At 37.3% G+C, this 19,353-nt stretch overlaps 1 protein-coding gene across 21 annotated transcripts in view; it reads right to left on the minus strand.

Moving 5' to 3' along the window:
- mycbp2 (MYC binding protein 2) overlaps positions 1-19,353 on the minus strand; it is a 134,268-nt gene that overhangs the window by 57,468 nt on the left and 57,447 nt on the right. For all 21 annotated transcript variants that reach the window (XM_073854933.1, XM_073854926.1, XM_073854924.1 and 18 more), the window contains 15 exons: positions 18,814-19,088; positions 18,311-18,532; positions 18,038-18,229; positions 13,857-14,063; positions 8,093-8,230; positions 7,683-7,861; positions 7,452-7,594; positions 7,130-7,230; positions 5,025-5,243; positions 4,689-4,911; positions 4,260-4,378; positions 2,402-2,489; positions 2,235-2,284; positions 1,966-2,138; positions 1,553-1,697 (listed from right to left, as the gene is read on the minus strand). In XM_073854933.1, the coding sequence (XP_073711034.1) occupies positions 1,553-1,697; positions 1,966-2,138; positions 2,235-2,284; positions 2,402-2,489; positions 4,260-4,378; positions 4,689-4,911; positions 5,025-5,243; positions 7,130-7,230; positions 7,452-7,594; positions 7,683-7,861; positions 8,093-8,230; positions 13,857-14,063; positions 18,038-18,229; positions 18,311-18,532; positions 18,814-19,088 (2,474 nt within the window). The remainder of the gene's footprint in view (positions 1-1,552; positions 1,698-1,965; positions 2,139-2,234; positions 2,285-2,401; positions 2,490-4,259; positions 4,379-4,688; positions 4,912-5,024; positions 5,244-7,129; positions 7,231-7,451; positions 7,595-7,682; positions 7,862-8,092; positions 8,231-13,856; positions 14,064-18,037; positions 18,230-18,310; positions 18,533-18,813; positions 19,089-19,353) is intronic.

Here is a 19,353-nt window from a genome sequence, read left to right on the forward strand (position 1 = left end):
CATGTAGGGCTACACGATTCGGAGAAAAAATCTAATTGCGATTTTTCTGATCAAAATTGCGATTCGCGATTTAAAGTGCGATTCATTAGTATATAATAAAAGAGCTACATCCAGGTTTGTTGTGGTGGTTTTAATAGCACCAAAGAAAGATGCTGTGCTACTGTTTATTTAAAACCTCTTAAACATTGTACCAAGTTGTTTGCAGAAGACACACTTTTTTTTAAAATCTAAGAACATTAAAAAAAAAAAATTTAACAAAAATGTATTGAAAGTTTTATTTAAAATAATATATAGGCCAATGTATTTTGGCTGACACTACAACAATGCTTCTGACAAGCAAATGTTTAGTTTTTTCTTTTAATCATAAGACTATACTCATCTTGTTTTACTTTTCAGGCATCTGTAATAAATGTAAATATATTAGTTATTAGAATCTATGATTTAACATAAGCAAAAAATACAAATAAAACACTGCACAGTCCTCACTGTACGATTTTAAATGTGGAGCTGCAGAAGCTTGTTCAGTTAAGAGTTAGGACTTCTTAATTTTTGCTGTGTAATAAACATTTCTGACACAGAAAGCACCAGGTTACTGTCACTTTAAGACACAGGACAGCTTTAAAACTGCTCTGCTTCTATGTACTGATAAACATCCAGCTGTTTATGTTCACTTAGACAAGAAAGAAAACTTAAGTTTAGTGATCACGCGTGTGCTGACTGCTCTCTGTGGGCGCGCGTCATGGACCCTCATGCCTGTAAATATACTTTCAAAGCAGTGCGGATGTGCGCGTGCAAGAAAGTATAATGTACCTCTTTCGTCTGCTGTGTTCCGGGCTTTAATGAAACCTGCTTAAAGTCTGATGAGGCGCTTGTCATTGTTTGCGATGCATGACGAGAAACGGACGTATATACACCTTTCTTTAAGTCCAACATTACACAAAAGGGAAATGTTTTCGGGCATTTCTGTCCTTTCATTTGCTGGTTAATGAGTTATAATGGGTTTAAAAATGACTGAGTCCAAAATCTGCCAACTTCCATGACATTCCGCGTTGTGCAGTTAATTCCATTTGTATGCATTTCGCGATTCTGTCCGTGTTTTCCGCATCGCGGAAATCATATGGCCATCCACTTTATTGGGGAGTTGAACTGCTGCCCACGCTCATGTTTTCCAAATGGTGTTATCTGACGTGTAGTCAGCACCTCAGTGTTAATGCACTCTATTGGTTTAAACTGCATCAAACGTAAAATGCGCATGAAGCAAACTGTCAAAAACTGCGTACTAGATGATTGTTATATTTGATAGTTCTGAATCGAAATAATCGCAGCTCTTGCGAATCAAAAATCGCACCCATACAAATCACGATTTCGGTTTAAAAACGATTAATCGTGCAGCCCTAGTTGCATGTAAACCTAATATTGTTAACCTATTGCGTCCTGCTAAAATCTGATCTAAAATATGTAGCTTTTAGTCACTACAGGGGCATCGTCTAGTCAGGAAAGTACACTCTTAGTTGATAACATAAATTCAGAAGCTACAGTAAATGGCGCTAACCTTCATGTTTGGCACATGCACAACATCTCCATACTGGTCTTTGGTCTGCACCACAACAGTAGTGGGCCAGCCACAGCGGATGTCATCTTTGTTTAGGATAAGTGACGTCTTTTGAGGGTCTGCATAGGAGTCTGGTTGAAGCCACCTGTTAAAAAATGGCACACATCAAATCATTTACGAATCGGGGGGCTGTAATATGTGACCCTTCCTGTGAAAAAAAAACTAAAGCTTAAGTCATTTTTTTGTGATTTGAGGTTTTCTTCATCTTGTGAAAATTCTGTGACACCTTGATATCTTTAATTGACAGAGTAAAGTTATGTCAAAAGTGGAACTCATAGTGAAATTAATGATTGAAAAGCAAACAAATCTTATAAGTAGATAAAGACAGAGTCACATAAGTTTTTAAGACAGACCTGGCAAGCCGTCCACCACTCGAGTTCTGCATGCAGGTGATAAAGTCCTCCAGGAAGGAGTGTTCATTTGTCTGCAGGTGCAATGGCAGGTTGCCCTCCAGCGCCTCCAGAATAGTGGGCGAGTGAGAGAGGGCCAGCCCCTTTCCCAGAATCCCTGAGTGGGCTTTACACACCTGCTCAACACATCACATGATCAGAACTTCCTCTATTATTGCGAGACAATCTTTTACACAGACCAGCATACAATAAAACGGTTTCTAACAGAGTACCTGGAGTGATGCTTCTTCTAAGATCTCTAAATCTTCCTCCAGATCATTTCCTGTAAAATTATAAATAATTCATACAGTCAACTTACAGCTTTTGTGACAAAAAAACCAGTATTATTCTTGTTGAGTATCATCTGTAGTCCAACACTGGATAGGTGCAACCATCTTACCTATTGGTAAAGCTAGATCCTTTTTCATTAGAGCAGCTGCACACACGCTTCCCAAATAGGCTAATTCCTTTTCGAGCTGAATAATACCCTGAAATCACAAATCGCATGATAAATCAATCACTTATTCTTTATCTGATCAAAAGTGATACTAACAACTAATTCATTTATAATAAGACACTGGAAGATAAAGAAATTTAATTTAACTCTTTCCCCGCCAGCATTTAAAAAAAAAGTTGCCAGCCAGCGCCAGCATTTTTCATGATTTTCACAAAAGTTTAATGCCTTCCAGAAAATGTTCTTCTTTAAATATATAACCAAACAATATATCAAATGAAAGAACCCTCTGCTTTCAAAAAAAAAAAAAACGTTTCATCCTACCTTCATTAGTTCTCTTTTTATCACCTCTCAAATATGGGTAGGTTTCTTCAAAAACACCCAATTTTAAGAAAAAATAAGATAATTCCATTTTTGTGAAGGACTGATAGAGATCAGATGCAGAGCGATCTTTTAAACATACACAGAGTTCTTTCTCTTTCATGCGAGGTGCTACTTCCGGTTGAATAAGTTGCGGAAGTGGATAATAGCGGTATTGCGGAAAGAAGGAAATTCTCGTCATTGGCAGGGAAGCTTTTTCTCTTGGCGGCGAAAGAGTTAAGAGGATAAGGAGGTGCATGGATGTTTGAGCTGTGATTCATCTAATTTATAACACCTATAAAATCTGAAGCAAAAAATTATTTATTAAATTTACACCCCGTGTATGTTTTGATAATCGTTCTAAATCTGATCTCTAACAAAATTCCTTCACAAAAATGCAATTATTTCAGCTTTTTGCTAAAAAAAATATTTTTGAAGAAAAATACCCATATTACAGAGTTTAAAAATATAGATGGGTCAATGACTTGACGTTAATTATTTTGTGTCGGTATGGTTCAATTAAATGTAAAGGGTTAAAATTTCTAAATAAATTTGATGATTACTTCCATACATTCTTTTTTTAAGACCACGTCGAAAATTTCTAGTTTTATTTAAAATATTTGCAAAAATGTCAATGTGGTGTAACCGGTCGGTGTCAATTGGTGTAAATGAAAATATAAATATATTTATATTAAAAAATGTGGAATAAAATCTAGTTTAGAGTAATATGATTTTTTTTACATACATTTATACATAATTTGATTTTTATTTTTATAATTTTATAAAGATTATTTAGAAAACAGAGCTGTTTTCAGCATATGTCTAGACAAATATTACAAAAAAGCATTACAATTTACATTTAGAAATAACTAATAAAATTATATTTTACATTTTTTTATGATTATGCTTACCAGGGCTATTCAGTCTTAACTTTCATAAAAATGGTGCAAATGTAATTTTTATTGCATAAAATTAACATAAATACACTATGTGCATAAAAAAAACCTGATGCGTGCTTTTAAAACAAGTTTTTTAAAAAGATTTTTGAATTTCTCAGCCAAGCTGTTTTTCTCACTGACCCAGATAGGATGAAAGTTTTATTTCCCGTTTTGTTTGTTTGTTTGTTTGTTTGTTTATTGTTTGTTTGAAAGCAGACGGTCTGTTCTTTCATTTGATATATTTGTATGTTTATATATTTTTAGAAGAAAATATTCCTGGAAAGCATTTTGTGAAACCTTTGTGAAAATAACAAAAAAAGCTGGCGGGGAATGAGTTAAAATCAACATGGCGGATATAGTACATCCGTATTTCATTCACACTACCCATATTCATACTATTCAGAACGTATTGTTTTAATGGTTGATGAGTAGGTACTTAATGTAATTCAGTACATCTGGTCACAATAAGCGATTTCGAAGGCAGGGTTAGATTTGTGATAACATACCTCATCAACACCAGGGTTAAACTCGTAACCAACAGCTACACATTTGAATCCATAGAAACAAGCCTTCTCATCTTTCACATAATCTGATGCAGTTTCCAAAGAGAAAAGAGCTTCGTTTCCTTAAATCAGAGAAAGATAAAGATTAATATTCAAAATTCTGTAAATGTCAATTCTTTTAAGCCTCGTGTTCATAAATCATCTGCGTGGAAAAGTTTCAAATATGTTATAACGACAATACAAAAGACAAGCAAATGGTTAGCAAGTATCACAGAAAAAAATCACTACCCTTCCTTTCTTTTTTAATAAAACTTCACATATTTTTCACTTTTTATTAACTTCAACGTATAGTATACGGACTGTGGCCTACATCACAATCATATATTTCAGTCTATTCAATATATGTTTTGCACATTGCATCACTGCTGTTACCTGGTAGCACCAGGACGGCAGATGGCCATCCGCTGGAGCCAGAAAACTTCTTGAGCTCAGTCCAGCTGTTGATGGTCTCGTGGGCCAGAACTTTGGAGCCAAGCCCAGAGAAGTGCATCGCTCGGCTGGGAATCAGGAGACGCAGGACATCTTCCGGCTGTGCCGTGCCACACTGAGGGTCAAACTCGACGGTGATCCAGCGGACACAGTCTGGGAAGGAAACCTAAAGCCAGTGCAGGGAGTCATGTGTTTAACGGCACTGATGAAGATATACTTGACAATGCATTTCAATTTGTATGTGGAAAAAATTCATCAAGATTAATACCAGTGCTTTACCTTGTACTGAGTGACACCAGCCTGCTTATAGGGGTGATCGCTCTCTATGACAGCATAGTGACTAGAGGTGGTGCAAGCTGACAGGCCCTGTTCTGGCTGATTCCCAGTGGTGCTGTCTGTGGATTGGTTAGGATTGAAAGCAGGCGGGGCATATTTCTGGTTCAAGGCAGAAACAGCTGGAAGGAGTTCTTGTACCAAACCGAACACCTCTACTGCAGCCTAATAGAAAACAATATTAGAATTTAAATACAGTAACTTATGGGATTATGAAAGCCCCTCCTCCAGTATACATGGGAACTATATTCTCAGAAGACGAAGCACTGCTGCTTGGGCGGAGTGATTTGCTCGCAACACCCGAGAAGCCCCTGGTGAGGAATAGAGAGTTCGGTCAGAGAGTTCGCCCAAGAAGCAGTGCTTCGCCTTCTGAGAATATAGTTCCTAGTATGTATACTGTTAAAAGATGGATGTGTCTCATGTCACCTTGTTATTTGTACACGGTGTGACTATACAAATCACAACACATAAATAGGAAAATGTTTGTGTTATTTTGTCACTTATTGGTAGCAGCACGCCAGCTGGAGCCATTCACCTCCAGTCCCCGTACCAAGCCCAGCCAGCAGGGGCTGCGTCAGACAGAGCCACAGCACGCACAGAGATGAAAAAGGTATGTATGGACCCATCCAACTTTGGGGGATATGGTGAATAAGCTAAATTCCCAAAATCCATGTTATATACAGCCTATATAATACTATACATACCTAAATATACTATGCAATAGGGGTGGGCGATATGACCCAAATCTTCTATCACGATAGGATTCATTTTATATCATGATAACGATATGTATCACGGTAGAGTTTTTTATGTTTTAATAAGGTTTAAATCTTTAATACCATAGAAATGTTCATACTGTAATTCTCACAAAAAACATATACAAGCATAGAAAGAAGATAAAAACAAACAAAACTCAAGCTCTCTGATGATAAACAGTCAATGATATAAGAATGATAATAAATAATTATGCATGTATGTATAGGCCTATATATATTTTTATTTAAGGTAGAAAAGTGATTTAATCAGGAGCAGTGAGAGATTTTCTCTCAATGCTGTTTGATTAACACGAGTGACATACAGGAGCAAAATTAGGTAACTTCCCCTTTAAGACCAAAGTCCAAATCCAATACACTGTTACACATGCGCTTTCTCTTTTAGCTGTTTACATTCTCTTAAGACCTGACTGGTCGTGTTTATGAGGATGCTTGCAAAGACGGGAATTTTGACGCGTATGTGTATTTAAGGCCAATAAAGCGGGAAAAATGCCCACGAGCTTTAATGAGCAGCGGTCGCGCGACTTGCGCGCTCCTCATAGACAGAAAGAGCAGCGGTTGTGCGACTTGTCCGCTCCCTACACACAGAAAGCGCGCACGCATACAGATCTGTTGTCTGTGCTTCAATGGCTTAAAATAACTTGTTATAAAACTGCAGTGCTTAAATACATGTACAAACGTTACGTTTTCGTGACCACACGCATAGGAGCGTGACGTGGGCTTGTAACCTCGATAGAAACGATAGTCCAAAATCTCTACCGGTTGACAAATTTCTACCGGTTAATTATGTCTACCGGTTTATCGCCCACCCCTACTATGCAACCATATCATTTTCAAACAAACTTTTAAGCATAATTTAGAGCATCTTATCTCATATGTAAATTTAAAAAGCTTTTTAATATCGGATACAGAGTCCTTAGTTTCAGGTTAACATATTATGTATTTAATTCTTTGTTGCACTTCATTTTTTAATCACTTAAGGTGAATAAAATAAAGAAGGCCCACTGACTGTACACACCCCTGAAAAACCGCAGAGCACAATGAATTTAAATTATTTACAAAGCACATCAAATAATGATCTGCTGCTTGGTCTATCACAATATTTAATTGTGGATAAGACTGTGGATAAGCTTTCTCACTAACTATTAAATGAGTAGTTAACTATGTCTTTAAGTTATTTGTCAGACGTTATTACAGTATGATTGTGACAAATCATGTGATGCCGCATGGAATACATACACTATTAATGGCCATATCTGTACAAATAAGTGTGCTTACCTTAGGCACAGATGCAGCCACAGGACCGATGTATGCCAAAATGAGTGGAAGCAGCATTGAGAAGAGACTGGAGGAACTGATGAGCTCGGGAATATCTTCAGCTGCGGAGAAATCAGTGATATCAATCAACTTAAACAGGGCTAACCGTATACACCAATGATGTTGATCTGTCAAAGTGAATCTCATGGACACACATCTCAGTTTTAGGTTACATTTTATTCCAAAAGAACACATACATAAATAAATAAATACAAATAAAATGTCTTTAAGCTACAGAAACGGACATCATTTAAATATTTAGATTTTTTATTATCTTCCTCACCATCCACAGCAAAGGCCCTGTGCAGGAGATCTTTGGCTGCTCGGACCACAACGCTGACCACAGAAAGAGCGCGACTGCAGTTCTTGTCTTCCTCATTAGCTTTGCTTAACAGCTGTGACTGCAGGTCGCCATCATATTCACTCCTGTGACACGCAAACATTGTCGACAACATGTAACATCCTGCGTATAGATATGATACTGCGCAAGTAAAAAGGGCTACTGATTACAGACCTGTAATAAAGAATCTGAGGAATCTGGCCTCTGGTCTGGTTTGTTCCATTGCTGCTCAGGCTGCACGTGCTGAATGTAAAGTTAACTCCATCTGAGCACTGCACGGTGGTTATCCCTCCATCCCCATTGGCAGTACGACTGCCGTAGTTACGCAGGCGAACAGCATATTTTACATTCTCCTATGTAAGAGAAACAGAGTGGATATGAGTTGGTACCAAAGTGCAGTCAACTATGCTTGTGCTTTATGTATGTTACACTCCTATGTCATCTTTCATATTATTATAAAAAAACGTTTTCAGTGGATTGTAAAGTTTAGGATACTAATACGAGCCTTTAAATGCAATGAGGTGAATAGAGAAAATGTGTGCATGTAAACACAGTCTGTGGTTATGGTGTGAACTTCACAGCACCTTCAAAGGAACAGCTTTGTCTAGGCGGATCTCAGCAATGTCACTGGGGGAGTCATCGGTGCTGTAGGTGCCTTTGACTAACTCTAGAGACGTCCATCTGTGGGAGTGGGTGGAATCTCCAGGGTGCTCCGTCTGAGCCTGATACAAGAGGACAGATGGGAACGTCACAAGATAACACAGAGCTGAACACAACAAGGTAATACGCTTATTCACATGCTCTTAGTTACATTTTGTGAAACTCTTTAATACAACAACAATTCATAGCTACCATAACATCAAAAAAAAAATCTAATAAACATTTAGAAGTAGACCATGCATCTTGTGTGTGATATTTCACATCTTCAGATGACAAACAACAATTTTGTGTGAGGAACAGGGATATTTAAGCGATTATGCAATGAACCTTAAAATCTCCACGTAAAGGAATAGTTCACCCCAAAATGAGAGTTATCCCATAGATCAGGGGTTCTCAAAGTTTACATTCAAAGGTCCAAATCTGAACTCTCATCATTTTCATAGATCCGGAAAACTGACAAAAAAGTTGGTTGGTAGACGGAGACAATGACTGAACTAAATTAAAGTGCGTGTTGCAGGTTAACCACCACTGTCGATTAATGGGTACATAAATCACTCAAGATATGTGTATAATTTTTAAAATGTCTCAAAAATGGTTTTAAAGACCACTTTTTTTAACGTTTTTGGTATTAACGGTTTTTTTAACGCAATTCTGTGATGACGTCACGTTGGGGAGAAGTGGAGAAAGACTCAGCCAGAGCCATAGAGATAGATGAGACATTTATTGCTGTTTAATACTTACGTATATAATTTGGAAATCATATATACATCGTAGGAAATATATAATGTGTTATACTGCAAAGTTACCTTGCTAATTATTATTTATGATATATGTGGAGATAAATAAAACTTCGCAAATCTGCTGATTTGATCCATTCATGTCCTGACCACCAGGCTAGACATTTTTAAACATCCTTAATCCACACTTACTAGTCTATCAAATAATATCTCAAATATATGAAGAGTTTGGTTCCAAAACGCAATAAATCCATTTTGACAAATTTCGGTAAAAACGTGTTTTCTATACCAAGAAAGTGACAAGATGAAAACCAGTATTTTCTGTTACAAACTTTCACATAGCATCTTTAGGTTATAAAAACATAAAAAATTCAAATCCATAACTTGATTTTCAAAGATTTATTATAAAAACTAATTCTTTTTTCCACAAAATGCAATAAATCCATGACAGTTTTTTATTTCAAAATGCTATAAATCTAGTAAATCAATGTATAAATGTGCATTCATCTTTACCATTTTATATTTATTTAGTTGACTAGTGGTATACAATGATTAAAAAATAAACATTAATGGCATTAACCAAAACACTTACTTTGTTATATTAAGAACACAATGTTTTAGCATGAGAAGCTTGATGCTGTCTGAGAGCAAGCAACCGAGTGCCTCTCGCGGAAATTATTAGCTGTTGATGGCTTACGTTTCTTTCCCGTCACAGAAAAACATCACAGGTTTGGCAATGCTATTAAAGTATTATTTTGTTTTGTTTGTTGATCACGAAGTACAAAGTAGATGAGGAAAACTAGGACTCCGTGTACTCAGCGCGCCGCCATGTTTGTTTACATTGCGTGAATGGTCCGCTGTAATATCAGAAATGGAGTTATTGCATTCTGTAAAAAAGGAGCTGTGGCGTTTGTCGCATTTTGGGAAAAAAGGGAGAAAAGATGACAGAATATCACGGCGGGTATTGGATTTTGCGTAAAATTAATTATTTACTTTTAACTACTGACCTGATATAATACTGATTTTGGCAGTAACTCATTTTTTTCAAAAATGGCGTTTATTGCGTTTTGGAACCAAACTCTTCATATTGTTTTGTGAAATAAAAGGATGCTTTGTTATATTGTTTATGCGATTATAACGAATCACACGATCATTTTATATGCAGCAGCAGTCAGCAGCTGCAGCATACTCGGATCCGACCGCATACATATTGTAATAAACAGGCGTTCGGCGGCTTTTTACATCACGACAGGCTATGCCATTTGAGGAGGAACCGCTCATTGATCACCGTATTTTTATAAATCCTGTACATGTTTGGACCTGCCGAACAGGTTGAGCACTTTTATATACTTTGTTGAGCAAAGGCTGCACAGTTTGACCAGCGGGCTGCGGGAACCGGCCGCACATCACGCCGCCAGACGGTGTTGCTAATATAACTCGAAATGTATAGCTATTATCAGATCGGCCCACCGGGAAAGTCCGGTCTCTCCCTATTGCCATTCCGCTACTGGCTGTAAGAAAGTGAGTGCGTTTGGGTCGCTGGTACCCGCGAACAGACGTGACGTGCTTCACTCACCTTCCAGGATTAGAGACATGCTGCCAAAACCGTTTGTGCTGAAGATCGCATAAAGTTACACCCATTTCAGGCAGGATCATGGACCCCCTCAAGCCAGCATGCACGAGTATGTTAATTGTTTGTTTACTTTCTACACGAAGATATGCTAACGTTATGCTATCTGGCTGTCTGCCTATCTCTCTATACTAGCCTATCCATCTGTCTGTCTATCTATCTGTCTATCTATCTGTCTGTCTATCTATCTGTCTGTCTATCTATCTGTCTATCTGTCTGTCTATCTATCTGTCTGTCTATCTATCTATCTATCTATCTATGTATTTATCTATTATCTGCGCTATCAGAACTGTACTTTACTCGTCTTTCTATAGTCATTTTCGGCTGCTTTGGTAAATTCTCTCCCCAGCGTGACGTCATACAGTGCGTTGTGGGGGAAAGGAGAATCATTGCAAACCACTGTACTTTTTCATACTTTTTCGGGTTTTGTGATACCCAACAACATAAAATACAATGGATAACAGTTTAAGTGTTTATTATCAACAAGCAAATTGCACAAATTCGTTGAAAAATTTTACCTGCAAAACACCCTTTAAGGGGTGCACCTATAAATTGGCCGATGATGCTTGCTATGCTTCTCAATGAAATACGGTGAAATGCCGCTAAAAATAAATAAATAAATAAATGCCGCTACATCCAAAATCCAGATGGCGCTGTCGTGCAGAAACTCAATATGCGCTGCAGACGACGAACCACACATGCAGCTATAGGAATTGGCTTAAGGATATATTTATATTGCTGTTCTTCAAACATTTTCAGATATTTTCATGATAATAAAGAATATGTATAATGATTATGTTCAACGAGTGTTGCTTTTTCAAATGCATGTAAGGATTACTGATCAAAAGCCGTAGTACATGAAATAGCTGTGCATAATACCTGGGTGTGATGGCTACAGCGTCACACAGAAAATTTTGAAATAACTTGTTTTGTTTTCGGACCAGGAATAAAATCTCTCTTAAATCTTAAAAAAAAGAAAAAACTAAACGAATGGTTTACAAGTTTAATATGCATTTTTAAAGTAGCAAATGCACACATTTAATCAATCACATAGAAATTAATGCACTTGCAATATTAAGTGGACACGGGTCCGGATCAAATTCCCTTCGGGTCCGGACATGAGTCCGGACTTTGAGAACCCCTGCCATAGATGCATATGAGCAATTCCAGAACATGGATGTGATATTCCCAGTCAAAATTTGAAATATAAATTCTCAGAGAATGCATTTATTACTAATATATGGGAAATACTGTTTATAATTTGATCATCATATTCCTGATGCTAAAAAATACTATTTTTATATGAGTATATCATACTTTTATATCTTATTCTTTATTCATGTTTTCTATTTTAGATGGGAAAAACATGCATGCCTTATTGATGAGACAAAAAAGACACGTTTTGGGACAACACACTTTGTAGGAGTTCTGTGAATTAACTCATTCACCGCCAGCCTTTTTGAGAAAAGTTGACCACCTGCATTTTTGTGATTTTAACAAAATTTCACAAAATTCCTTGCAGGAAAAATTATTTTCTATAAATATATAAACATACAAATTATATCAAATTAAAGAACACACCCTCTGCTTTCAAACAAACAATAAACAAACAAACAAAATGGGGAAAAACGTATCATTATATATTGACATTTTCTACTTAATTTAACCACTGAAATATGGATTTTTCTCTTCAAAAATACAACATTTTGAGCAAAAAGCTTAAAAATTGCGTTTTTGTAAAGGAATTTATGTTAGAGATCAGACTCAGAATGACTATCAAACATAAAGGCAGTTAAAATAAATCATTAAATCTTTTTAACTTCCGTTTTTGATAAATTTGGTTTGGCCATCTGGTGGATAAAAGCGGTATTACACTTTCACTTTGAAATTCGTCCAGAAAGGCATATTTATTAGTTAAATATGAACTCATCAGTGTTGGGGGTAACGCATTACAAGTAACTTGAGTTACGTAATAATATTACTTTTCTGAAGTAACGAGTAAAGTAACGCATTACTTTTTAAATGTACACATTAATATTTGAGTTACTTTTTCAAAAAAGTAACTCAAGTTACTTTTTTAGTTTAATTAATTTGATAAAAAAATATGTACTGAATTAAACTAAACGTATGCACTCTCTGTGCCTGTGTGGAAACAGTTTGAGTCAGAAACTGAGATGGCAGGCCAGAGCTAAACATTTTTGTGATGAAATATTCAATTTCTGAATGCAGAACTTTTCAGTCATAAAAACACCTGCAAGGCCTGAAAGAGATCAAGCTTTAGCCAAGAAAAAGTAACGCAAAAGTAACTAAAAGTAACGTAGGCATTACTTTCCATGAAAAGTAACTAAGTAATGCAATTAGTTACTTTTTTTGGGAGTAACTTAATATTGTAATGCATTACTTTTAAAAGTAACTTTCCCCAACACTGGAACTCATAAATGACGAGATAACTCGTCAATGGCGGTGAATGAGTTAAAAGGCACAAACCAGAAGTAATAATATTCCATAAAAGGAGAAAGGATATCTTTTTATAAAGAAATTAAAACTTATTGGAAAATAATAAAAATGGAATGGAAAGACTTTGCATGAGTATTTAAACCACCAAATATTGTCATCGGAGATATAAGTATGGTTAAAAACTTTTCATGATAAGGTTGACATTTGCATGAAATTGCCCACATGACTTTTCTTCTTTCAACCAAACAAAGTGTGAGTGGCTCTTTTTTTAGCTTTATATAGCATCGGATAGTGCCACATTTTTATAACTCATTTTTAAAAGCCATCAAATACTAATCCATACAGTTACTATTGTTTTCCACCCAACCTCATCTCTATTATGAACATGCGTACAACTGTAGCTTATTTAGAAATATTAATGTTTCCTTACAAAAACCCATCTCTTCAACTCGGAAGACATTGAATAACTGTATGGATTCATTTTTGATTGAGGGCGAGTAAAATATGGGCCAATTTTCATTTTGGGATGAACTGCTCCTTTACGTCTTCACATAAAATATTTCATTGTTATACTATCACGCAGGGTTTGACATCAATTTGGTCACAACATACACATAACATATCATGACATAAATCTGACAAAACGAAAGACTCTTTGGACATATGAATGATGAAATACTACTCTATATATAAGCAAGATTAACATTAGATTGGCAAAAACGTCTTGTGTTATGTCAGCTTTAAGTATAAAAATATAAGCAAAATGGTTTGGGTAAGAAACATACAAGCTTTCATTTTTATGAAGAATTACTTTCAGTGAATTTCTGTGCATCATTTTAGTAAAGAATAGAAAAAGCAACTCACATCATCAGCAAGGACCTCAAGTTCGTATTCGTGGATGCCTCCTCCACCATACACACAGAAACCCACCAGCACCACCCCTGGCTTATCCATCGTAAAGCAGATGGCATCAGGGGAGCCGTTCCCCGTGTTCCAGCTACGACCCTGGCTGGTCTTAGTAAAACGGTTGGGGGTGGCTTTCACCGAGTGCAGAGAGTTTAGCCCATCCACCTGCACAACACCATCAAATCAAGTTTCACCATACAGATAGACCAATACAACTCATGTGCTATATAAAATCTCTTGAAGACATTTAAAACTCGAAATTTAAATCACTGAACTAGATTATTGCCCCATATAGATCTACAAATGAGTCAAGCTACAATCCCTTAAATCAGTGATTCTCAATTATTTTCTGTCACGCCCCCCCTACGAAGAGGTAAACATTTCGCGCCCCCCCAACTTTCCGCCGCGACTGTAAATAGTATAATTTGTCTATAAAATTACACATCTGCAAAACATTGTATCCTTATTAACATTGAGAAAACACAAAAAGAAAACACAAAAAAAGAAATATCGATCAACTTACAACAAAGAATAACTTTATTAACATTGTTTTTTAGTCTGTAACAGAAAAGACTTAAAATGCATCAATTTGCCTGAAATAAAAAATCAATTCTTATTTAAAGTATAATATTTGTTGACCATTTGATACTGAAAAATTACATTAAATATAATCAATAAATAAAAATAAAGAACACAAGTGGCTTATCAGCGTGATTGGGGTGTAATGTCTATAAGTGACGGTGCAAAAAAAATCACTTCCTGAAAAAGTATTTTCCCCAGGGTCTCGCGCGCCCCCCCTGGTGTCGCTTCAAGCCCCCCCTGGGGGTCCCGCCCCACTATTTGAGAAGCACTGCCTTAAATGAATGTGCATATTCAAAATAAAAACACATTGTGGGGAATGTGACGTCAATGACAAATGGCAGCAATGCTTCTTGTGTTCTGATGAATTAAAGAAATTCACAGGAGAGCGTTTTAAGTTTTATGGTAAGTAATGGTGTAAAGCTACAGTAATAAATAAATATTATAATAATAGCGGTATAAAAACCAATTAAAAACTGCGTGCAAAGCAAAAAAAAAAAACGTAACAAAAACAGGGTTCTCACACCTTATTTAACTTCAAATATAAGGACCTTTCAAGGACTTTCCAGGTCCAATACCCTCAAATTCAAGGACTAAATGTGGAGACAAATTCAAGTCAGAGCAAGGCTACATCGTGTTACCTTTTAAGATAAATACGAGTTCCCTTTCGAGGGTACTCGTGCTGCGTCACTGCGGTGACACTTTGGAAACGGTTCCAGGGGTAAGTGCGTCTGAATGTATATATCAAATTCAACCAATGGTGAAGCTTAACGACAAAGACAGGGTGCAGGAAGTATATCGCTATCTGAAATATTGCCAAAGACGGCGTTACGGGGACACAGGAAGTATGGCAAGGGAGACACAGGGTCTCGTTCCCTTCTCAGAGAACAACAGTTACATACGTAACCCGAGACGTTTTCATGTGTCAAACACAACTATGCAAAAAAGCATTTTGGTATGAATGAACATTCGCATACAGAAGATATAAGCATTTAAAGCCTTAAAGCCAACAGTTTAGCACGTGTGCATAAAAGGCTAGACATTTTTATGATATTATCCTACACTACACAGGGAATAATATGGATTTTTTTTTCAGAAAACATCTTGCATAAAATAGATTCAAGCACTTTCAATGACCCAGGGCCTTGTTTCACAAACTTTCAAGGATTTCAAGGACCCATGGGAACCCTGCAAAAACTAATGGTTTTATTCATTATAATGGGAACTGGATTGGCTTTAATGGAAACTACTGGTGTCTGTGGATGTGTTGGCTTCCAGTAGCAGGATATAAAAACAATAACGATAAGAAAAATTAGATAAAGACAAAAAATTAATGACATAATCTAAAACTAATGACTAACATAAGCCCCATGCTATTATTTTTTGTAAACTATGTCTATAAGATGAAGGCTGTGTCTCAATTAGCTCCCTGGCTCCCGAGGTCGTAAATCAGTATATCATGTACACAGGTTCGGGCACTGTTAAGGTCCCAATTACCAGGGTAGCTCACTTTACATTGGCACACTGTTCACTTATTTTCCCGTGATGTGGCTGCTTAAGAGCGTTGAGATGTAATTCACTTAAATTTTAAACACTTGTTAAAGTATATTATGAAAAACACTTATTTTCTGATATATCCGTGCATAAATGTAGAGGAATATTACATTTAAATATTAAGTAGTTTGTGGCAGGGGCGTCGCTAGACCCCTTTTACTGGGGCACGTGCCCCAGTGTAAATCTTTTGTGCCCCTGTGTAAATCTCAAGTTTACATTTTAGCAGTTAACTAGTATATTACTTTACAAAGACAATCGCGGCAAAACAGATCTATATGCAATGTAGTTACCCAATTCACGTTTGAAAAAGCGACGCAGCAGTCACACTGACGCGTGCACGCCCCAATTCATGTCCGCGTCCACGCACCCATTCATGTCCGTGCGCGGCTGTTTTGCCGTGCGCAGCCGCATACAAAGTACACGCGATTGAGTTGGTTTATGAAAACATGACGAGACTAAAGTAAGTTTCTAAATAATAATGAAAATCTTATTTTCACCCCATCATTGACGCATGTGATGGACATCAGAAATGTTTTGTGCAAAGCAGGAAAAGGGAAGCAAAAATGAGAGATGATGAGTTTAAGGGAGTAAAGACACATAACATCTTTCCCTGTCTCAAACATTAGAGGAAAAATCTCAGGAAAACGTAATCAGTTGGCAGTAACTAAGATAGATTTTTTTTAGTAGCAGTCATAAAATGAAAATATTCTTAAAAATAAAAAAGAAGTTATTAATCATTGTTATGTAAAATGCAAATGTGCATAAAAATATTTTCTCTCCTGTCATTATTTCCAAACATTTTATGCCTTTAAACATGTTAATAATGTTGTATATATGTATATATGAAGATGATACTTAAATATTTTTAAATAAATGTTTGTCTTTCCTAGTCTTTTCCTAGGTTAAGCAAAGGAAATTGTATCTTGCACATCGTAGGCTTTCAAGACAAAGTAAAAAAAAATGGGGGCACGTGCCCCAGTAGAGCTTTATGTCTAGCAATGCCCCTGGTTTGTGGTCCCTTCCTGTCTTGTCTTTATACAAGTTATGTTGTCGCATTTCATAAAGTTTATTGAGTTGGCTCGGTTGGAGAGCTTCAGAAAAAGGTCACGTGATTTCCGGTAAGGAAACATTGGGACCATCAATGCTCACTGGTTTTTACGTTACATTGTGGGCATTTTTAGGGAACTAACGTTAAAGTGCACTGGAAGTATTTCGCGATTAAGACCCCCTTAAAATGGCAAACTCCCCGATCAGTGTCCTGAGACTACTAAACAACGGAGCTGATTGAGACACAGCCGAAGTGTCTTGTATCAGGCAGCAGGTGGCAGCAGAACAGATTAGAATGATCATGGGACGTCATTTTTCTTTTTGAACAGGCACCCCCATGACAACCAACAGCTCAAACAGTCATTGTCCTCTACTTACACAAAGCAGAAGTGGATGTCTTTGTTATTACTATTACCAACATACTATTTACTTTCCACTTTAATAGACAGCGTTACAAAGGAACAGAGCAACCATGACATTCTTCATTAAATACTCCGTTAGAGCGTGACAGCCCAGCTGCCATGGCAACCAGCAAGTGGCCTTTTCCCAAATTATTGGCCAAAAGGAAAGCAGTAGAGCGTTGCGGTCCTGTAGCGGACACACCTGCCCCCATGACTCAGCTTCATTATAATTTTTATTTACCCATGACCAAGCATTTCTCCGTTCCTTCACCGGTTCTGAGAAAAATTATTTGTGAATTATGTACAATTCTGCTAAAACTTGAAATAGCTTACGTGAGCCCATGAAGAACTGATGAATCAGAGTGATATCATTTCTTCCTTACCTACTAAAAAGCTATTATGGTCTGTGTGTACATCATGTCTGCCTTAAATAGTTTATGTTTTTGCTACAAATGAATTTCTGAATGGAAAAACGATACTTCTTTAATTCAAACCAAAGACAAGGACATATGTGTGTAAAGAAAAGAGAGGAATACCAGATTTCAGAGTTTGTCTAACCTCAGAGCCGAGAGCAGAAGCAGTCAGTTCACTAACAATACTGGCCAGAAGACCACATGTGTTGGACACCAGATGAGGAGAGAAAAGCTCCATCTCCTTCCTCAGACTCTTCCTCACAGGAAGCACCACAATGACCAGCATCTTCTCCAGGACTTCACGAAACGTCGTCATGCCCATGAGATTCTCTTCCGTCTAAACAAGAAAAGGAGGTAGCGAATGACAACAAAACTACTGAGTAATACATATTAATCATGCTTGTTTCATGGGACTCACGTGACTGAGTTTCTCCATATGTGCCACCAGCAGGGGGAAGCGGTGGGCAAGGGCCGAGTCGTTCTCCGTGCTGACCTGTTTGACGAGCGAGCGCAGAAGAACCTCCCCGTCGTACGCGATCGGTAAGATTGAGGTCAGCTTGACCGATGTGTTACAGAGCGCTGACATCACTGCAGCCAGCAGTCGGCTGCTCGATGTTCGGAAATTCGCCTCTTGAATGTCCTGGAGATCAATACGTCAACGTTAAGATCTGCAGTTAATCAGACTATCCAAGAGCAAACCTATTAGTCTCTAGATATTTCAGAGCTCAAATTCATTAGCACAAAATCTGTCAAGTGGATGCTGGGAAGTGAAAGTGGTTCAGCTGAAGAGGTAAAGCAGCTTACTATAATTTCTTACTTTCAATATTAGAAAATATGACCGGGATATGTTCTACATGGCTGAAATATGGGCACAAAATAAGGGCACAAAAGTCACAACCCCTGAACCTTTTGAATGATTACCTGATCGAGGCAGTTGAGAAGATCACACAGGCAGGCCCACTGCAGGGCCGGTGTTGGGTAGAAAGAGTGAAAGCATGCGGTAAATGTGTTGTGACACTCTTGTAGCACAGCCTCCAGTAGCGTGAGGGGTTGACTCAGATATCCCTGAGGGTCATTGTCCAGTTTGGTCAGGCAGTTGTCCATCCCCTCTGACAGGATCTTCTTTAATAGGCTGCGTGTCTTTCCTACACACTCCGCCAGCTTGCTGGACTCCTCCACCACTGCTTTGGTGCTGGCTAGATTGGACAAAACACAAACAGTGACAACAAATGTGTTTGTTTCACAGCCAGACACACGTGGCCCACAAAAGGTAAACTGACTGCCAAAAAACATTACACACAGACCAAAGCTAAAAAAAGAGAGTAGTAAAAAGAGTAGTTTTGGTAGTACAATATTTCTATTTCTATAGGCTACAATACCCATTTTTATTCGTAAGCTTCATTTTTACTTAAGAGCTTCTTCCTAATGCCAGCAATCAGCGACCAATGAGCTTTTTACTCT

Source organism: Misgurnus anguillicaudatus, chromosome 17 (assembly GCF_027580225.2).
Source record: "Misgurnus anguillicaudatus chromosome 17, ASM2758022v2, whole genome shotgun sequence".
Taxonomy (NCBI): domain Eukaryota; kingdom Metazoa; phylum Chordata; class Actinopteri; order Cypriniformes; family Cobitidae; genus Misgurnus; species Misgurnus anguillicaudatus.